Source organism: Aspergillus mulundensis, assembly GCF_003369625.1.
Source record: "Aspergillus mulundensis strain DSM 5745 chromosome Unknown scaffold_0, whole genome shotgun sequence".
In the NCBI taxonomy this organism is placed as follows: domain Eukaryota; kingdom Fungi; phylum Ascomycota; class Eurotiomycetes; order Eurotiales; family Aspergillaceae; genus Aspergillus; species Aspergillus mulundensis.
The window spans coordinates 3,499,291-3,519,860 of record NW_020797888.1 but is presented as its reverse complement, the minus strand read 5'-3'; the positions used below and the strand labels follow the sequence as shown (position 1 = coordinate 3,519,860).

General features: G+C 53.2%; 7 protein-coding genes across 7 annotated transcripts; 3 read left to right on the top strand and 4 right to left on the bottom strand.

Annotated features, from left to right (window-relative positions):
- Positions 1 to 1,414: 1,414 nt before the first annotated feature.
- Positions 1,415 to 5,133, bottom strand: DSM5745_00904 (PXA domain-containing protein; the record flags this gene model as incomplete). The annotated part of the gene is made up of 7 exons (XM_026742920.1): positions 1,415 to 2,153; positions 2,189 to 2,243; positions 2,799 to 3,043; positions 3,327 to 3,506; positions 3,562 to 3,681; positions 3,755 to 4,550; positions 4,617 to 5,133. 7 exons carry the CDS (start codon positions 5,131 to 5,133, stop codon positions 1,415 to 1,417), a joined length of 2,652 nt encoding a protein of 883 aa, XP_026608765.1.
- Positions 5,134 to 5,418: 285 nt separating this feature from the next.
- Positions 5,419 to 9,981, top strand: DSM5745_00903 (uncharacterized protein; the record flags this gene model as incomplete). Its single annotated transcript, XM_026742919.1, has 6 exons — positions 5,419 to 5,470; positions 5,519 to 5,541; positions 5,617 to 6,198; positions 6,252 to 6,793; positions 7,941 to 9,613; positions 9,791 to 9,981. The coding sequence occupies 6 exons, from the start codon at positions 5,419 to 5,421 to the stop codon at positions 9,979 to 9,981; spliced, it is 3,063 nt and encodes a 1,020-aa protein (XP_026608764.1).
- Positions 9,982 to 10,445: 464 nt separating this feature from the next.
- Positions 10,446 to 11,075, bottom strand: DSM5745_00902 (40S ribosomal protein eS12; the record flags this gene model as incomplete). Its single annotated transcript, XM_026742918.1, has 3 exons — positions 10,446 to 10,570; positions 10,650 to 10,974; positions 11,073 to 11,075. The coding sequence occupies 3 exons, from the start codon at positions 11,073 to 11,075 to the stop codon at positions 10,446 to 10,448; spliced, it is 453 nt and encodes a 150-aa protein (XP_026608763.1).
- Positions 11,076 to 11,422: 347 nt separating this feature from the next.
- Positions 11,423 to 15,967, bottom strand: DSM5745_00901 (putative histone deacetylase complex subunit (Hos4); the record flags this gene model as incomplete). The annotated part of the gene is made up of 3 exons (XM_026742917.1): positions 11,423 to 11,644; positions 11,696 to 15,351; positions 15,922 to 15,967. 3 exons carry the CDS (start codon positions 15,965 to 15,967, stop codon positions 11,423 to 11,425), a joined length of 3,924 nt encoding a protein of 1,307 aa, XP_026608762.1.
- An 873-nt stretch (positions 15,968 to 16,840) lies between these two features.
- On the top strand, positions 16,841 to 17,692 carry DSM5745_00900 (putative 3-oxo-5-alpha-steroid 4-dehydrogenase; the record flags this gene model as incomplete). The annotated part of the gene is made up of 2 exons (XM_026742916.1): positions 16,841 to 16,891; positions 16,955 to 17,692. The coding sequence occupies 2 exons, from the start codon at positions 16,841 to 16,843 to the stop codon at positions 17,690 to 17,692; spliced, it is 789 nt and encodes a 262-aa protein (XP_026608761.1).
- Positions 17,693 to 17,954: 262 nt separating this feature from the next.
- On the bottom strand, positions 17,955 to 19,034 carry DSM5745_00899 (uncharacterized protein; the record flags this gene model as incomplete). The annotated part of the gene is made up of 2 exons (XM_026742915.1): positions 17,955 to 18,614; positions 18,903 to 19,034. 2 exons carry the CDS (start codon positions 19,032 to 19,034, stop codon positions 17,955 to 17,957), a joined length of 792 nt encoding a protein of 263 aa, XP_026608760.1.
- A 599-nt stretch (positions 19,035 to 19,633) lies between these two features.
- Positions 19,634 to 20,433, top strand: DSM5745_00898 (peptidylprolyl isomerase; the record flags this gene model as incomplete). The annotated part of the gene is made up of 3 exons (XM_026742914.1): positions 19,634 to 19,765; positions 20,092 to 20,194; positions 20,279 to 20,433. 3 exons carry the CDS (start codon positions 19,634 to 19,636, stop codon positions 20,431 to 20,433), a joined length of 390 nt encoding a protein of 129 aa, XP_026608759.1.
- Positions 20,434 to 20,570: the final 137 nt, after the last annotated feature.

Below are 20,570 nucleotides of genomic sequence, written 5' to 3'. Positions count from 1 at the left end.
GAAGTACCTTTTCCCACTTCTCACCCTCACCGCATCTTTTGCGTCACCCTTCAACACGAACTCCTCCTGCTCGCCGCCGAGGGAGCGTTATCCTTGAACCTCGATTCCTTCCAGTCGGGTTTCAAAGTGTAAGACAAGACAGCACCAGTTCACGCCGGCCCCGGTCTAGACTGGACTAGTCTGCACACCCTGAGCACTAGCCGGACTAGCCCGACGTCATCTCTGCTCGTAGGGGCAATGCTCCATGTACATCTACCCGACCTGTCAGTCTGGTACCGATGTGTACTTATCCTCCCCCCTTATTCGTCTGCGCGCAGTTGGTATCTCGTTGTATTCTTGCGCAGGGTGGGTTGGAGTCTACGTACTTTGGCCTTCAGCCTTCGTGCTTGCTTTCGTGCGGAGACTGGAGTACTTGCTTTCCTGCGCAGATACTGAGCAACTCACGGGCGGGTGAGATTACTAACCTCTCTATACTAAGTACGGAGTTCTCAGTGGGTAAGGATCTCTCAAATCTGGAGCACATAGGTTCCATTGGCGACTCCTACTTCGTATCATACTCCGTGCTCTACTCACTGCTCAGGGATGTCAGTACTCCGTAGGTACGGTAGACAGCTCAAGCTGACCGGTTCGTCCAGTGTCCAGTGTCCAGTTCTGTACCACACACACCACAGCTTCCGACATACGAGGTCTCGATGAGCATGTAGACAAGTCCGGGGTGTGCGTCGCATGACAGGACAGGGCAAGGGGTGTGCATTGCGCCTCTCAGTGCTCACAGAGAAGAGCCGGGCGAGCCGGCCGGCCGGAGACTCAAGAGGAGAGATCTGAGACCGAGAGAGGGGAGAACATCATGCTTTCTTTTTCCTGCAATTGCCCTGCTCTTGCTCTTGCTCTTGCACTTGCAGTTGGCAGTTGCACTCCTGCAGCGCCGCCTTGCAAGTGTCAACGCCATGGCATGCCGCTGCCCGCAGCTTTCTTTGTCCCTCTGTTCTTGGCGTGGCGTTGGCGTTGGCGAAGGCGGTTCGTTGCGCCTTCCATTTCGAGGTCGAGGGGTGTGCTCAGGAGGGGAAGGGTTCTGGAAGGGCGGCAAAGGTTCCCCGAGGTTGGGCGTTGCCGGCTCGTCTACGGATATACGGGCTTCGTTAAGGGGATGGGATGGATATGGGTATGGAATTTTTGTTATGGGCGAGGTGCGATCTTATCGAGATTGATAGTAATATCTCTTAGTGGCAATGTATCCATGGAACGCCGATAGGCCATGGCCGAAGAATGAGCTTACCTAGAGTATGCTTTGCGCTTATCCAAGTCTAGGACAGGACAGTCATAGTACTCCGTAATCATCGAGGTCATTAGCATTACTCATTATTATATACAAAGGATCGGGAAAAATGTACGTTAGTACGGAGGACGGAGTACCTCACGCAGCAGGTACAAGAACGGCCCTGTCCTCCATGAGCTCGGCGATACTACGATCGGACAACTCAGGCAGGAGCCTCGCGAGCACAGTCTCAATGATCGAGTAGACGAGGTGCTTGTTGCAATACTCATCTGCGAAGAGATCTAGGATATCGGACTCGATTGCCGAAGCGAGGAGCGGCTCCTCCACGTTACTGCCACTGTCGTCGCCACTGCCAGTACCGCCCGACGACGGTGACAAATGCGAAGGCGACGAAGAAAGACGATCCATTCTAGCGCCAGACCCGGACGTCTGAGACTGGTGCGGAGATTGGGCCCGCGGTTGAACAGACGAGGATATTTGCCTAGGGCCAACCTCTGCCGGAACACCAAACAGGCGGCGCGCGATTGGGCGAGGCACCAGAGACAAAATGCCAAGTGCGCATTTTCGCCTTATTGAGGCGACTTCGGCTGGTGAGGGATGCCGCTGCTGATCCGGCGACACCGTTGTCGCAATATCAGACGGCGTTATTGTCGTGCCGCCAGAGGCGGCAGTCGTTTGTGTCGCACTGATGGATGACGGCGCTCCAGGCGTTGGCAGAGTAGGCGTTGAGGTCGACGTCAGCACCTCACCGCGACTGACGCTCGGTTCAGGCTTCGGGCGCGGATTTTGCGGGAAAAGCGCCTCCCGCGATGCCTGTAGGAGATTGGGTAACAAAGCGGGGGTGATGACATACTCCTCAATGTTTTCGTGGAGGAACCTAATGAAGGACTAAGTCAGTACAAATCTCATCACCTTGGCTGAATCTCGCTAGCAGAGGTGAAATTCGGGGAAAAGACGAGGGAATAAGCTGTCGCAAAGGTCGAGAGAGCCAAAACCTAGTGGAAAGGCGAGGCGAGCGATAGGTGTGGAGAAGCAGTCCATTTCAGGGGCCCTGGCAAGTGCTTCCCTGATTGCAGGGGTTGCCTTCTGTCCCCTCGTCTCTCTGCCCAATCTGAGCAGTAGTGTGGTTGGCTTAATTGCCGTCAAGATATTTCATCATTCGATGCGCACTCGTCAGGAGCGAACAAGATCTGCTCGATCAGAGCAAATCGAGAAGCTTGGACCAGCTATGGCCCCTCAGCACTGGAGACGTTGAGGACGAATGTCAAAGCTCAAATCGAGAAGGCTTTTCTTCGGCGCGTGCATCGTCAATCAGAGTGAGCCACCGAGCAGCCACAATTTTAGCGGGATATCATAGGCTAAGTCGTTAGGCCTGAACACGATAGGAGCGATGGAACCCTCCTCGGCTGCAGGTCGAATTTAAAAATTCATGCGCCAGGAATTTCGCTGATTGGCTTGAGCAAAGACAAATGCAAGCAAAAAAGGCCTGGCTTAGTGGTCCTTTCATGCAACCAAGGCTAACAAAAGGCCATTTCCGCAAGAGGTGTCCGTGATTCTGATGCCAAATATCTCCGCCAACGTCGACTAGGGGTGGTCGCTCCCGCCAACTCCTGATCGGCAAGACCGAGATTGTCCTGTCTCCGATCGCGTGAAGATTCTAAGGGGCCGGAGCCTGCTTCTTCAGGCGGTGATGGGCAGCGAAGTCTGGTTCCAGCACGGCACGGAAAGGGCCGGGCCTGTCCAATCACTCCTGAGCAACCATAAGCACTGAAGAAAGGACAAAGCTCAAAGAGAAGACGTTAAACGTTTGCCAGTCTATTCAGACACGGCCAATCGGCGAGCAGCCCCATATTGCCCTGAAGAGTGAAGGCCTGGACAAGTGGCGACCATCATATCGCGGCACAAACAGACTTCAGGGCATGCACAAAATGAGAAATGATCCCGAAGACTGCCCAGGGGTCCGTCGGGGACCTCCCTCCGTCGTCTGTATTGACGATACGCGCCTCGTTATATGACGGTATTTTGAGGTCAGGTCTGTAACGCCTGATACCACAGAAGCCTCGGCGAATGAGCGCCCGTTGTTGCTATCGCGAAGGATGCGCCGTGCATCCACCAGCAGATCAAGTGATCGATGCAGCATGCGTGCAATGTAAATCCGCTGCATTGACGTCCCGCTTGTCCTTCGACTTTCTTCCAATGACCGCCTGAAATCGGCCGGAGTGAGAAGCGCCTACCAAGTTTGCAGCACCATTCGTAGATCATTGCTCGGAAATCAAACCACATACGGTTTGCTCCCTTGGCTATTCGCCCACAACCCATCAATTCGAGAGTCGACCACCTTTGGTTTTTCCGGTTCTCTCCTTAAGACACCGGCAAGTCCGGACCATGTGGATGGAGTACAAGACCTGTGATACATTGTGCGACCATGGAATGTGTAGGGAAGGGAGTTCAGAATTCCAAATAATCAGAGCCACTCACCTATCAAGCACACTCCCTGTGTCTCCCACTTTTCCTGGACCCGCCAGGATAAAGTACTGGAAGAGGGCTAACAGTCCTCCTAACCATGGCATCCGCCGTGGGACATCCAGCAACTGCGACAGCATGCCAAACAGTCGATAGTCAAGCACCGGGCGCTTCCTTGTGCCATCGTCTTTCGCAGATGACTCGTCCACTGGAGAGCGCAAATTTGGAATCACTGGCGGTGTGGACGCATTGCGAAACAGCCCAGCTACGATGAATCGTAGAGTCACGTATGCGAAAAATCCATACTGGAGGATTTGCCATATCCAGCGTGAGACCCGTGATTGAGTAGTAGGAGATGCCTGATCATTCTCACCGTCTGTGTTTGAAAGCAGACCAAATTGCTGTAACTGGTTTGGCCGAGGTATCTCTGCCTGTGTCGCGCCATGCCCACGTCCGTCGTTATCCCTTGAGAGCATATCCAGCAGCTTTGTCGTACTGTCCCACAAGAACCAGCCTTCGCATACCTTGTCACTTATCTGATTTCCCAGAATGAGATCGGATAGGATGTCGCTCAGCAAAGTCCGCAAACACGCATTCTCGAGGTCCTCGGTAGGAAGAAGTACAGCCAGAACGCCATCCACCAATAATCGCCGGTATATCTCTTCGTTGTCGCGCTGCTGCGTGATTGAATCTATGTCCGAAGTGACCGGAGCCGGCGAGAGGGCTGGGTGCGGATTCAAGGCATGGTATATCTCGCGGGAAGAGGGTGATAACCCGCTCAAGTTCGACTGCTCTTTGGCTAGGCGATACGCTGGTCCTCAGACACCACGGTCAATAAACAATCCATACCTCGATGCCGACAAGGTCAGCTACTTACAGATAATATGCGCCTCTACTAGGGCAGGAATATCGTCCAGAGCCAGCTGCGCAATATCCGTCTCCCGCAGTCTTTGCTCAAGCGCCCGAGTGAGATGCGCGATCAGTTGGAGCACTTCGTTGATAAGAGCTTGATCCGACGTGATTTTTGAATACCAGGAGGAGATGAACTCTTTGATGATCATGGCGACGAGAGCGTAGAGTTGACGGTCCACATCGTTCGAGCTCGTAAGCGGCGGTAGCAGCTCCTCCGGAGCATACGGTGAAGTGGCACCGCCATAGTTTCCTGACTGAGGACAAAGCACGCGTCGAACCAGGGCAGCTATAGCTTTGTCACTTGATCCGTTAATCTGCTCATCCCGACCGCTGTTCTTCAGCTGCTGCCGGTTAGGAAACTGCGAGGGGGCAGTAGTTGTCGGGGAGGCTGGCACGGCTGTTGACTTGGAGCTGGATGTAGTTGGGCCCGCCTTGAGTTGTGAGAAGGGTTGGAGGCCCGAAGGGATAGAGTCGGTGTTCATTTCATCGCAGGCAGAACGCGGACTAGGTTGTAGCAAGGAAGCGCAAATATATCGGAATCTGATGCTGCAGCGCGGATCTGCAGTCTTTGAATCGAACCTTACGGAGTACAGCTCCGAGACGCGACTGAGACGTCACATGTCCGGATACGGAAAATAGGGCTAGGGCTGCGCCGATAAGGACAAAGATAAGGATAAGGATCCCCCGCCTCCTGACCCCGGATGAACCAGTATTTGACACAAGGAGACTCCATCTCCATAGCCCAGTTCCGCTTCAAGAAAGTAATCATGACCACCGCATCACACACACCAATCCCTCTCTGGCTGGATTGCGATCCTGGTCTGCAGCCCAACCCAATATCCTGATTTACTGTTGCCGTCTATCAAGCTGACATCGACCCAGGACACGATGTAAGTAAGGCCTATCTGGATCTATTCTGCACACCAGCCACGGGGGTCTAATGTAGTCTTTATTGATCAATGTAGGACGCGTTCGCAATCCTTCTTGCAGCTCATCACCCGTCCCTGAACCTCCTAGGTATCACGACCATTCATGGCAATGCGTCTTTGGAGAACACCACTGTCAATGCCACCAGGCTTCTAGAGGCCATCGGCAAGCCCGAGATTCCTGTCTACCCAGGAAGCAAAAAGCCCTTCTGTAGACCTGCTGTGCACGCTCCTAACATTCACGGTTCGTTTACCCAGCGAGCTCATTTTGTACAGCGAGCTAATTTCACAATGACGGATGCAGGCGACTCAGGTATTGATGGAACCGAGCTCCTTCCTAAGGCCTCACGGGCTCCGATTACAGACAAGAATCCCATCCTTGCTATGCGCGATGCACTCATGGGCCAACCTGAGGGCACACCCTGGGTCATAGCTACGGGAACTTTGACCAACATTGCCCTGTTGTTTGCAACATTCCCAGAAGTCGCATCGCATATCAAAGGTCTCAGTATCATGGGTGGCGGCGTTGGCGATGGCTTTGCCAACGCTCCAATTAGCAGAGTACTTGGGCATGAAAAGCGGGTTGGAAATGTCACCCCATTAGCAGAGTTCAACATTTACGTATGTTGCTCATAAACAATACATTAGTGGTGAGCCAACTCTGACTTCTATAGTGCGATCCCGAGGCTTCCCAGTCAATCTTCAGCAACGAGATCCTCGCACCGAAGACGTTCTTGATGACTCTGGACCTGACGCACCAAGTCCTTGCCTCCCGTGACGTCCAAACCCGTGTCTTACACGGCAACGGCGACCCCTCCACACCGCCGACTGTGCTCCGCCAAATGCTATACGAATTACTTCTTTTCTTTGCATCAACCTACGAAACCGAGTTTGGTATCACAGCAGGCCCCCCACTGCACGATCCTCTCGCTGTAGCAGCCATCATATCGACCCTCAACCCGGAATTTGCTAGCAAGCACCCCGAACAGACTCTGAAGTTTGATGACCGCAACGGCGAGCGATTCGCCGTCACCGTCGTTACCGATGGGCTCCATGGAGATGACGTTGCTCTGGTAGGACAGTTGGGCCGCTCGGTAGTCTGCAGTAATCCGACCGGGGTCTGTATACCCCGTGGGGTGGACCTGGAGGCTTTTTGGGCGATTATCGTGGACTGCATCAGGCGCGCAGATGAACTGAACGCATCAAGAGCGGCAGCGTAAGTCTGCGTGCAGTTTTGCTCAGTCACATAAGATCTACAGCATATATACATCCTCTGGCTTGCATATAAGGGATCCACCTGTTTGAGTATCCATGTTTTACACAATATATTCTATCAACCATGTCCATAGAATAAAGTAACTACATAAATGGGCCATGGTCCAAAGCCTATAAGCATTTAAAGTAGTTAATAAAACAAGGACAAAATGTTGAATACCTCTTTGTACTATCGTATGAACAGTACAATAGACCATGTTAGCTGCTGTGTGGTGACTATCAAGACAGGTGGATTTTCATTATATGCAGGCCAGAGGGTGTAGTCAATAGAGAGTACATACTTTGGACATTTGAAAAAGCAATATAGATGGAGCAATGTCCTCCTCGATCTATTTTATCAAGTTCATGCAGGCACTTTGAGGGAAATGAAGCAAGGCCTGGGTATACCTCATCAGCAACGAGCACCCGAGCCCTTGTGAGAGCGACAGAACACAGCTTTCAAAAGGCTGAGATCCGACTCCAAGGTAGTCTCAAGATGATGAAGGGAGTTTGCACCGAAACTGTACCTGAGAAAGGCAGTAGTTGCAGAAGATAGGGCGTGAGCATTCTCATACTCGTACATGGACGGGGATAGCGGATGACGCCATCCCAAAGCCTACTCCCAGAATTTTTCTGCAGCTGACTAGACTCCTATAGTGAAACAAAGAATCGGAGGAGATCGCCAAACCCCAGACTAGCGGTGGAACGATTCAGGATACATGCTCCGCTGGCAGAAGGAATTGGTTGGTGGTTGTGTTAAGAGGCATGGAGATGCAGATGACGATAACGCTGTGCAGTCACCGGAGACATGACAGAGTAGACGGCCGCATGCTTTGAAATGTAAGGTAGCCACTGGAGTAAGTCGAGAAGCCCAGACTTAAGATAAGCGACGGTGCTGGTTGTATAGACAGACTGGGGCACTCGGGTGGGAGGATCAAATGGTCAACTTGGGAACGCCTAATTTATCGCCTTCTTTCTTCACTCTTCCTCCTTCACCTTGCTTCGGGCTCCTCACATCTTCCATCTCCCTTTCTTTCCATCTATCCTCGACATCGCCCATACATACTATCCTGCTGAATCCTGATCCACTGCATGTGTTCTCCTATCAGGCGCCCCGTCTCCGCGCCTCTTCGCGGCGAATCCACCGATGCCACCAGTCAACTCGCCCTCTGTAAGTCCTCCGTTTGTTCCCCTGCAACCGAGCCATTTCCTCGGGATATCGCCGAGTTACAACCCTGGTCCTCTACGTCTGGGCTTGTACTTATCTGTCTTTCTCTGCAGGATGCCCCCTCCCGCTCGCCCTTGGCTCCTACGTCCTCTCATCAAGATCCCCGCGGCGACGCCCATAATGATAACGTGAACTTCTTGCGGTCTCGTGTGCGATCTCCGCCCGGTCCTTCCTCGTCCTTGATCGGTCGCCAGCTCCGCCGTCGACAACAGATTCTCTCCGGACTTGTCCCCGGGCTTGATATCGACCCGATGGACCCTGATGACGCCAGTATGCGCATGTCCGTTGAAATCAACCGTCGCATACCGATTCTGCGTCGACAACGCTCCGGCCCGAACGAAGAAAGTTACAGTACCATGAACAACAGCAACCTATATGAAGGTCGGGTCTCGAATCCGCGTACACTCTATGGCTGGGCTCCGGCATCCGACGACGAGGAGTATGTCTCTCCGGCTTATCCGCCAATACAGAGCAACGCACTCTCTTCATGGCTAGGCCGACTTTCCGAACGCAGCACGTCGCGACGTTCCGCACGCCGTAACCCCCAAACAAATCCCGGAGACGCGATCGAGAATAGTCATCGATCAAATGAGACCGGATCGTCCGTAGAAGCGCAACCACAGTCAATACCTCGTCAACCCAGATTCTCCCGAGCACGACCGCTCCACGACTACCTTCTCGAACGTGTGGAAGACCCTCGCGACAGGTCTAGCGCAGCCGCCTCTTCTCGGGCTTGGCGACTTCTTCCCAGCGGCCGCAGCGAGCCACATCGCACTCTTACACATAATGACCTCCGTGCGCGGGTCAGCGCCCATCGACAGTTGCACTTAGAGAACCCTCCTAGCCCTCGGCTGAAAGAGACCATCCGTTATCTAGACCGGTTACGCTACTCGAGCTCGTTTGAGGAAAGTCTGAGGTCGGCGGCCGCGGGGGGATTTGTCGAATTAGATCTTCTTTCCTGGGACGAAGACGACTTTATCCTCGACACCTCCTCATTATGTCCTCCACCAGAGTGCTCCTGGCTTCGCCCGGGCATGACCTTTTCGGGGTGCCAGAGAGCCGCAAGCACCGCCAGCGTCATACTTCCCCAACAGGCGTCCAGTTCATCTAACGATCCCATGATAGTAAATGGCAATGACCAGAATCGCATCAGCATACAAACAACGAACGGAAGACGATATCTTGCTAGTCAAGTTTACAACATAGGGCGGACCGGAAAGGATGAGAACTGGCCGGTCAAAGTAACCATCCACGACATCAACACCCACGATATGACCCTATCAGGGACCATGGAGGCGTACAATATCCCCGACAAGACGTCGCCATCGCACGACGCCCACATTGTGACGTTCCTGGAGGGAGAGATCATCGACTTCAACTCACATACCTTAGAGACGAAGAATTTCCAAGCGGATGCTGAGATTGACAGCACGTACTGGCGGGAACTGCAGCCGTTCAAGGACCTAACAGATGAAGAGATGACCAGGAATCTGGTGTCCAGAAAATGGATTACAGAGGAGCTGTGCAAGAGCTGGATACTGATGCGTTGGAAGGGTATGTTCAAATCCTAGCACCCTCTGATCTGCATAAAATCATAGTGATTCCTGTCTTCGTATCAACGATGGCCGTGCAAACCGGCTAGTATGACAGGCCCACCTTGATTATATGCAGGCCAGGGGGTGTACAAGCCCTTCCCTTCACCATCTATAGTTGACTGACAAAGAATCACAGAACGATGCTTCATAACTCCCACAGATGCACGGCAAGGTCTCACGATATCAGGCTTCTACTACATTTCTCTGCACCGCGAAACCGGCAATATTGAGGGCCTCTATTATGACCCAGGCAGCTCACCTTATCAGCAATTATCCCTAAGACCGGAGACCAAAATGATGACCCGACCCTCGTACAACTTCCGTTAGTTACGGTTTTTTTTTTTTTTGCTGCTGCGAATTGCTTCAGTGTCTGCTTTCGCTTGAAAGGCGTTCGGCTTGGGATGTCCTGATACAATCTGCATACCTGGTGTTGTCCATTTCCGATTGCATCTGTATGGCTTTTCAAAGATATCTAGAAGCTGGTTTAGCTTGGGAATACTAGTCTACTATCTGTACCTAGGTATAGATAACACAATGAACAAGTCATACACCTCACCTCAGTGAACAAGGCAGTCTACAAAGAAGGCACATGCTTGTCAATCCTTTCTTTCAGATTTTCATAGATAGATAGATCTCAATCCACAACAGCCAAGATCGGTACCGTAGTACATAGAAAAGACATGACCCGACCGAATACCCGCCAGCAGACAGATAGTTAAATCCTCCCAGCGCATCCAAATCACATCACATCAATCCTCCACCCCTGGCCGCCGCAACCGGAATGAGCCAATCTACTGCTCAGTCTGGAAGTAGTTGAGGAGGACAGAGCGCTCCTGGCTCTCCTCACCCCAGTCCTTAACAACAACGCAAGAGCAGTTGACGACCTTGCGCGCGTTACCCTCACGGTCGAGCTGGCCTGCATCACATAATCAGCAACGGTTCATGTAATACGCCTCCGGCGATTCAACTTCAGCCTCCGGCAAGGGAAAACATACAAAGACCAACCCACTCGCCGAGCATCTTTCCGTCGGGGACCTTGATCAGAGGGATCTTGTGCTCGGAGCAGAGAGCGATAACGAGCTTCTTGTAGGCCTCCTCCTCGCAGCCCTCGTTGAGGACGCACATGTGGGCCTGGCGACGGTCGAGGGCCTTGGCGGCCTCACGGAGACCGCGGGCAAGACCGTCGTGGATGAGGGAGATGCGGAGGACACCCTTGAGGGCGTCGAGGACCGACATCTGGCCGGTGGCGCCGGTCTCGGCGGGGACCTCGACCTCGTCGGCGGCGACGGGGGGGTTGGATTGAGTCTCTTCTCCGTCCGACTAGAGTGGGAAGAAAAGTGTTAGTTGGGGTTTTTTGGTTCTGGGTTTGCTGCGCCGATTGAGGCGAGCTTTTCCCGACTGGACGAGAGTGTACGCACCATTTTGATGATGTGTTGATACGACGATTGAATGTCGGAATATCCTCGAAGAGTGGTGGTTGTGGTTGGAATCTGAAGATTGTGGGCGGTGATGCCAATTTCTCTCGCCTAGACCTATCCGTGTGCCCTACGGCTTAGTCATCTGCACGTGCGTGCGATACTCTCCGTATGATCACGTGCTTCGTACTACTATATGCTGAGACTTGGTGATTTCAGAATGTATTTCTGGCGCAGTCTCGGACTGCTCATCTATCCAACTACTGGTCGTGTATCACGTCACACAGAGGTATCATAGTCATACATGCAAGGAAAATCGTCCACCTGTACAAGGGATGCGGACTGGCAGAAAATCAGACGTATGTACTTGGCCGGCTGTGCACATAGCCATTAGTCAGAGGTTGCTCGTGGGGAAGTCCAGAACTCTCCTGCGGTCCTTCAATATGCCCATTTGGTAGAGGTGGCTGAGAGGAAGGGTCGAAACCAGGCTCTCGGTCGATATGCATCTTCAAAAACTGAATGTCCAGTCCATGAAGGTGAGGAATGTGCGGGACAAGGTCCATAAAGTCGGAAAGCTAGTAAAGTTAGTACATGTAGAGATGGGACAAGAGGCGAACGAAACGTACCTTAACCCAGAAAACATGATCCATATCGAAGTACTTACTCCGGGTCTCGCTATCCTTCTGCATGATCTGTCCAAAGGACGCCGTCAGGAACTCGGTATCGTCCGCCTGCACAAGCATTCGCCGTGTAACCCGCCACAGGTTCATCCGCTGGGTCGGGGTTACATTGCGCTTCTCCCAACCAGAGTACTGGGACAGTTGAAGGTCATTTGTTGCTAGCAGCGGAGCAACGAGGTAATTCGGAACCCATCTCTCACTGGCGACGTCTGCACTGCAGTCAGGATCAAGCTGTTTGGTTTCGGCTGTAACCACTGGCATGAACTTCTTCAGCCATGAGTGAGCGCGTGATTGGGGATCGTTGGATCCGACCAGGTTGGCCGCTATACAAAGGCGGCTAGGAAGTGCATCGCGTCGTCGTTGCTCATGCGCTTCTTGCTCCCTTCGCAGTTTGGCAAGCCGCTGCCTTTCTTGTTCAAGGCGCTTTTGATGCTCATCTTCTGCTTGCTTGATCCGTCGCTGCTCGGCGTCCTTTCGCTTGCTTTCTTCCTCCTTCTCCTGGGCTACACGGGCCGCCCGGGCTGCTCGTTCCTCCTCATCTTTCTGAGCACGAGCTCTTTCCGCTTCGACGAACCGTTCTTCCTCCGCCAGCCGTTTTTGTTCTGCCTTGTCTGGCATCGTTTGCCTAGCAGTTTCACTAGGGGAGTTTTGTGGCTCAACTTCACCATCAGGCTCAGCTGGTAGAACGAGTTCGGGTTTCGAGATGGGAACTTCTTTGTCCGTTTCCGCCTTGGCATCTTCCATTGGAATGTCAGCCAATTCGTGCGGCAAGTGCTTATCCCGCTCTTCTTTGACCAAGTTTCGGTCTTTGGAGGGAGCCACACGTGAGTCCTGAGAGCGATCCCTTTTCGATTCACTAGAACTAATGCCGAGCTTTTGCCGCGGAGGTGACTTGACATCATCAGCTGCAGAGGTATGTTGCCTCTTTAAGCCTCCATTGGTAACATTGGGCGCCCCTTCCTCTGATAGAACCCTTCTCTTTTTCTTCAACACATCACGATTATGACGCTCGGCTTCGGTTCCTCGAGAGCGAGGTCGCTCTGGACTAGCACTGCTACGTCCGCGTTTCAATTGCGGGTTTCTAGAGGCCGGTTCGGAGGAACGGTCCGGACGTGGTTTGACACCGTCTTCACGGCTGGAGACAGAGTCTGACGAGGGCAAGCTGGGCACCTTGCGCTCCCGATCCTGTGGTGGTCGGCCCGCAATCAGGCGCCTCCTTTTGACGACATCCTCACCCCTGGATGGCTCGGCAGAGTCGTGCTGCGAGTGTTTCGGACGAGGTATGCCGGAGCTAGACTTCTCTCTAGGTTGAGCAACTCCTTTCTTCTCCCTTGGCATAGCTGAATCTTTGTCACGCGGGCCAGGACTGCCATTCTTTCTCGACCTGGCGGGAGAAGGGGACTCTCTGCGAACGTTGCGTTTGCTATCCGTCTCCTTCTCTCGCGCTCGACGGGGTGAGAGGTGATCAGGTTTGCGCTGCTTTTTGTTCTTCGAATATTTGTCATATGCCTCTTTGAGAGTGTCGTATTCTTCTTCCCAGTTGTCTGCCCTGCGTTTCCTAGATAGTTCGAAATATGTCAGGCCATCGTAAAGACGACGAGTCGGATTAAACCGCTTCTGGTCGAGGAAAAGTTTAATAACAGCGAGGTTACCACGGCCAATGGCAGCAAGCATCGGAGTGTTATGTCCGGTTTTCAGTGAAGATAATGGCGCGGGATCAGGATCCGCATCGCCCATACCAAGAAGAAGGGACAACACCTCGTCATGACCACCCTTGGCGGCAGCGATCATCGACTCCGTATCGGCTTTTTGTCCAACGTTAAGGATATTCGCAACGCCCATGATATCACCCTTCGCAGCAAACGCTTGTAGATTTTCCGGAGTAGCCTTGGTCCACAGCAAGTCGTTCCTGGTGGCTTCACTCCGCACGCTCTTTCGCTTTGTCGCCATAGTGCCGGAATATGGAGGGCTGCGTTGACCACTAGCTGGGGGCGACTCGCGCGGGCTAGCACCTGAGATCCGCCGCGAGGATGATTCCCGATTTGGAGGCGCAGTTGTCTCTTCTGACCTGCGGTTGGTTGGTCGCCGATTGGCCTTTGCTTCTTCCAACAAGCGTCGAATATCATCGCAGTCATCGGGAACAAGATCGCTCGGCTCGTTACCTTGTGAATTCACAGCTCGTGGGTTCGCGCCAGCTTTCAGGAGAATCTTCACTACGTCTTCGTGACCGTTTTCCGCCGCATCAATTAACGGAGTGTCTTTGTCAATGTTGGAGGTCTCAACTTCACACCCTGCTTCAATCAGGTATTCAACAATAGGCGCACACCCTTCCAGGGCCGCTATCTGTAAAGGTGTGTTTCCTGCGTTATCGGGCACATTCAGGTCCTCTGGGCGTTCCTCGTGTCTCTGCTTGACTTGATCCAATTCCTGGGCCGCACAAGCACGCGCCAACCGGGTTCTGCCGTTTTGATCGCGAATCTTCTTATAGTTGGTGGGCCTAGCCGGAGACGCTGAAGCTCCGTCACCCGATAGAATCTTTCGCGCATATGCATTGGGCATTGGAGATCCATTTGCGGATGAAATCGATTGTCGATCCTCCGAGCTTTGCCTTTGGAACCCAGTAACGAGGGCAGCGGGCGCCTTCTTCTTCTTTCCGTTGGTGAACTGTGGGCCAGAAGCTGTTCGCTTGTGAGCCTGACGAACCGGCGAAACCGAACGATCGGTGGAGGGTCGAGGAAAGTTGACTCCATTGCTCAAAATATGATCCTCCCGGCTTCGAACAGGTGAGTCCCTATGACGTACTGGGCGAGGAACATCTGATTCGCCATTGACACTCTCACTAAAGCTCCGCTTCCTTGATGTTTTTGTGGTCTCAGACCTGCTTGAGATAGACCGAGAGTCGTCAAATTTTTCCAACTTCACAATGGGCGGTGATCCATCTCTCCATTGAGGACTTGACTGACGCGGCTCACGGTCGCTTCTATCATGGCTGTCATCATCCACAGGTTTGTTCTTCCTCACCTGAACGTCGCTTGGGGGCAGTTCATTGTCGCCAATACGGCCACTCGCTTCATCATCACGTCGTTTCGGTTCATGTCTGATAAACTTTCGTCTTTTTTCCGGGGACAAAGACTCGCGACCGGACTGAATTATGGTTTCTGCCTCCGAATCAGCTTTGGGGCTTGGGGGCCCTTCCCCCTCATCAGCAGCAGAGTCTACCTCCTTCGCAGAAACATTTTCACTCCGAGGGGCAGGTGGAAGCGTTGTTTTCCTAGGGGAAGGCGGCCCTAAGGCGGGTTGACTATTCGCCTTGACAGCAAACGCGTTCTGTTTTCCGGGATCCAGGACAGCCGGCAAGGGAAAAGTGTCAACATCACTCATAGCGGTAACACTCGGCTTCTTGGGGTTCTGCTCGACATTTTCGGGAGCCGTAACGGACAAGGTGACTTGGGGACCAAGGACACCAGCAGTTGGGCGCGGAAGCCGGTGGTCGACCACGCTAGGTAAAGACAGTTGGGGGTGGACAAGTAGCGGTGGATGAATGATGACTGTTTTGAAAAGGTCGAAGAGGTCGAAAGGGCGAGACTTCGAGCGGTTCAAGTCTCGTCGAGTACACGCAACGGTCGGGTTTGTTTAGAGGTGGATGGCGAGTGGCGGACGGATGGGAGGAAGAATCGAACAAAGAATGGTCGTGAGGATAGGATGAGATGAGAATCGTAGTTAGATAAGGGCGAGAGCGAGAGAGGACGGACGATGTTAGGAAGTTGGGAGAGAAAGGAAGGAATGGAGTGCAGAGTGCAGAGGAAGAACTGGAATTGGACTCTTAGCAGCACTCTGGCTGGGTCTGGTCTGAAACTACTATGGGTGTTGTGGCAGCCTGAGTCCTCAGGCCACTTTAGAGCAGACCATGGTCGTAATTATTATTTGATTCGTTATTCTGTCTTCACGGCAGCGTTCACTCTCAAGAGTTTGCGCAATATTCAGGGAAATCAAGGCAGTTTCTTCAGCATTGCAGGTTTGGCACTGCGGAGTGTGTAGAGCACTCGAGGCTGGAGCAGGTTTGCCCAGTTTTGGCTGTCGCATCACGATGATACTGTCTCGTCAACCAAAATCAGACCAGTCCCTTAGCTCGCAGCTCTCGAGGCAATAATCTTCGGTCTCGTGTCAATCACTTAAAAACGGGAGACTCTTCTTGCGAGCTGCGGACCACGGTCCCATATTGCCTGCAGTTCCCAGACCGGTCAAACATCTGAGTACGGTGCTGCAGCCGAATCTCCATGGATGGTTCTGCGAATACGCAAAGGCTCAAGGCGAGCGGGGGATGCCGGCACTCGGATGAAACGAAGTGGCGGAATCATGAGTGAATCACTCTGAACCAGAGCTTTCGATCTCTTTTCTGGTGTGCAATGTGCACCACTCATCGGCCACCCTTAAGGCCTTCAGGGGGTTTCCCTGGATGCCCGCCAAGCTAGGCATCCACATACTGGCCAATGGCAAGCAAATGTGCCATCGTCTATCCCGTTTTCGCTTAGACAATTCTGAACCAGCCCACTTGATCGGCCTCTTGCACCACTCACATTTTGATGCTCTCCCAGCTTATCGCCCCGCTCTTCAGATAATACGGGTTGCCCCCCCTTTTCCTCCGATCGGCCTGGAAGTTGCCGCCTTCAGATGTGAGTCACGGGACGACTTACGGAGCCGGGAGATATGAGGGGAACCTTGAGGTCCCGTGACTGGCATAGACGGGATAGATGCGGCCATTATGCAGTCATCCAGTCGACTCCAGGTGGGTGAGATTACACCTGCAACCTTTTCAGAGATGCCGGCTATTGGCACACTTTGCTCGGCTCACTGTAATCGTGGACGCGTCCGACGTGATGGTTGTCGGTGGGTGAACACTCGCTCGCAGCGTATCGTAGTCAAGTCCGAGACCTGGCCGTGTCTCGAGCCGAGCATCTCATCGTCATTCTTCTTCCATCCCACCGCTGTTGACAAAATAAGGGCTCTCAACAAAATCTCGCGGCTCTCAAGGGAGCAGGGAACATGGATGTGATGAATTGCTTGATTGACTCTGGCCTCTCCGCAGCAAACATGGATGCAGTCGACGCCCTCCGAGCCTTCTTCATCCTCGCAGCTTGCACGGTATGAGCTGCATCGGCGTCACCGACGGTTTTCTTCTAGAGTGACCAAAACTAAGTCTTCCAGATTCTTGCTGTTAGTCTGCCAGACTCGCTTCGGTCGCGCTTCGTCCCCTACGGTGCTCGTGCGACATCGACAGCTGCAGCCGAGTCAGAGACCTCCGCGACCGCGACCGCAACCTCGACCTCCGAATCGACCTCAGCCTCGTCCTTCAGCGCATCCCCGGTGACACGCGCCCTTGATTACGCCGCCACGCTGCGAGTCCCTCACAGTTATTTCATCCAGTTCTACGTCATCTCGGTGCTGTCGTCGATCTTCTGGGCTTTGCAGCTGCTGTCTCACGGCCGCGCGTTCCAGGCCATCGCAGCTCGAATCCGGCCGGAACACTTGGACCCAGCGGTCTCGATCAACCAGGTCATGCTGTGCTGGAGCTTGCTGCTGATCCAGGGGGTGAGACGGCTACATGAGTGTCTGAGCTTTTCCAAGCCTTCGGCGTCCAAGATGTGGTTCGTTCATTGGCTCGCAGGTGTCGGGTTTTATTTGGCTGTGGCCGTTGCGGTCTGGATCGAGGGCGCAGGTGGGTTTGGAATATTCTTTGGGTTTGAGGCGTCTGTTGATTGGTACCGCAGGAACGGTTCTCGCTCATCGACTGAGTCTGGACGATTTCAGTCTGACGAGCCGCTTCTCGGGTCGCACGCTTTTGAGTCTCCCCATCTTCCTCGTTGCATCTGGTATTCAACACGACTGCCACCATTATCTGTTCTCACTGAAGAAGTACACCTTACCTACTCACCCCATGTTTAGTTGGATCCTGTGTCCGCATTACACGGCCGAGTGCATAATTTACCTATCCCTTGCCTTGCTGGCCGCACCGGAGGGAGAGATATTCAACAAAACATTACTTTCCGCTGTCTGCTTTGTTGCTGTCAATCTCGGCGTCACGGCATCGACAACCCGACAATGGTACAGACAAAAGTTCGGCGAGGGCGCAGTCCAGGGCAAGTGGAATATGATTCCGTTGATATACTAGTCGTCAGCCTAAATTCACCGAATCCGTCCATCTCCATCAATGCCTATTCAAAAACTTCATCGTACTCCCCAGCTTGGCCACCTTGAGCACATCCCGATACGTCAGACTCACCCTCGTCCCCCTCTCACACTCCCCCTCGGCGAACCGCTCCGCATCCCCCAATAGCTCCCAGTTGCAAATCGACTCCGGCCCCAGCTTTTCCTCCCTCTCCCGTTCCGCAATCCCATGCAGATAATCCCTGTAGATGCCGCCTCTCGTAACAAGCAGACTGCGCCTCTCCTGCAGAATGCGGAATTTCGGCTGCCGAGTCCTCCCTCGTCCTTGTTCTTCACCATCACCATCATCATCATCCGCGGGGCTATGCCCCTGGTCCTGATTCTTCTCATACAGATCCAGCACAACAACACCCCCAAGACTCACCGTGGCAACAAGCGGGTAATACGCAGCCCCGTCTTCATGCGGCATGATGCCCTGGCCCGGCGTGTACTCGTTGACCAGGACATGGTTGGGACCCTTGTGCGGGGCATCGTCGAAGAGGGATAGTGCGGCGAAGCGCTCGAGGATCGGCGGGCTGCTTGTCAGCCAGGACGGGAGGGGCGCAGCAAGCAGTGTGTTGGTCGCGGTTAGAGCGTTCGGGTATGTCTGTAGGCGCCGGTGGGAGAGGTGTTTCCAGGTTGGGAGGGGGGCAGACGATATCTGTTGTTAAGGTTAGGCGGCTGGGCCATGGTCGGGTTGGCGATCTGATATCGGGGTTGGATTGGATGTGGAGCAGGGAAGGATGATGGATGGATGGATGGCGGGGAGTGAGGGGTTGGGGGTTCGAGTAGGACTCGGGATGACGATCATGATAGCGGATGATGCCATGCCATGCTCATGCTCACGTCCGAGGAGATAGATGCTCCGGCAGGGTTGAAGCAGGGTTGTATCATATCATAATCCCAGTGTATCAAATCCAAGGACCAACAACAAAAGTACCAAGCATACCTTCGCCAAAAGCCTCTCCTCTTCCTCGCGCGATACAAAGTCCGGGATGTAAAAAGCCTCGCCCGGTAGCCGTTGGATGCGGGCCGCCTCCAGAGCCTTAGCTTTCTCGTTCAGTTCCTCCTGGGCCGTCATGTTTGTGATATATGTGTGCTAGCTTGGTCAGGAATTGATTGGAGAGAAGTAGCAGATACCAGGACCTCAGATCGCAGACTAAGGGACGGCGCGATGTTCCAAACAGACACTGGCCTATCGGGGCACGCCCAGGACGAGCCAGCATTGATGCATCAGATCAGATCAGAGTGCCGGCAGTCTGGAGGCAGGCTTTCCAGAATCCAGACTTTTGCATCCTGTATCCCTCCTGCGCCGTACCCCGGAAGAGGTTTCGGGTTGATGCAGTCATGTCTACAATCAGCTAGGCGTGCCTCTAATGCTTGATGCCAGTCACTCCTCAGTAGCTAGGTAAATCTAAATCTTATCATTATTAACCGAGATGGATAGATGCGACAGCCTGCTAACAAAGAAACCCCAGCAAAGCCGAGAAATAACAAATCAATCACACCAATAATATATATTATTGTAGACCAGCAAAAGGACCACGGTCCATCTGCCTCAGGCCGATTCTCCCCACCACCCCACCTGGGCTTGCCAGTATTCAATCTCAGTCAGCGCCGCAGCTCATACATCGAGCGTACAGCTTCCTATAAGAGATCCCTCCCACCCCTCCTGTCACCATGGGCAAAAACAACGCCAAAGCCAGCGGCGGCGACAAGAAAGCTAAAGGCAACCAGAAAGGTGGCGACGCAAAGGGCACCGACAAGGGCAAGATGAAGGGCGGCCAGTCAATCAATGTGCGACATATCTTGGTATGTCTGCTCTCTCCTTCGACTTCTCTTTGCCTTCTCTTCTGTTTGTTGCATCATGAAGACGGTGCTTGATAGTGGGTTGAAGTGGGTATGGTAGGCTTTGAGCCGTTATACATACGCCCCAGGGCATATGTATACCGCAAAGCTACCCTGTATGTGACGTGGGCCTGCCTCACTTTGCTGGGCCCATAGGATCCGGACGTGCCTATGTCATAGCATATCATATGCATATGCATAGCATCATTCACATCCTAAGCCATGTGCACTCTATACAGTTAACCAAGCAATGCAAGACAGAGAAAGACAGCTGACAAGGGACTGCTCAGTGCGAGAAATTCTCTAAGAAGGAGGAAGCCCTCGAGAAGATCCGCAACGGGTCCAAGTTCGACGATGTTGCGCGGGAGTACTCGGAGGACAAGGCCAGGGCTGGTATGTATTGCAGCTCCTTCATTTTGCATTCTGTTTCCGTGGACGCCGTGCTGGCTGTGAAAGCGGGTACTCATGCAACTACAGGCGGCTCCCTAGGCTGGAAGAACAAGGGCGACCTCGACCCTAGCTTTGAAGAGGTTGCGTATGGTCTGGAGGAAAGTTCGACTGGGAAGCCGGTGATTGGGGAGGCGAAGACTGGGTTCGGGTACCATATCATTATGGTTGAAGGGAGGAAGTAATTGACTCACTTGCTGTTCGAGGATGGATACGTTTATATATCACTGCTTACTAGTACTCACTACCCAGATTCATTTGTATGTAAACAACCAATATTCAATAATGCTTGATGAACTGGGAAAAGGAATCTATGTCTACA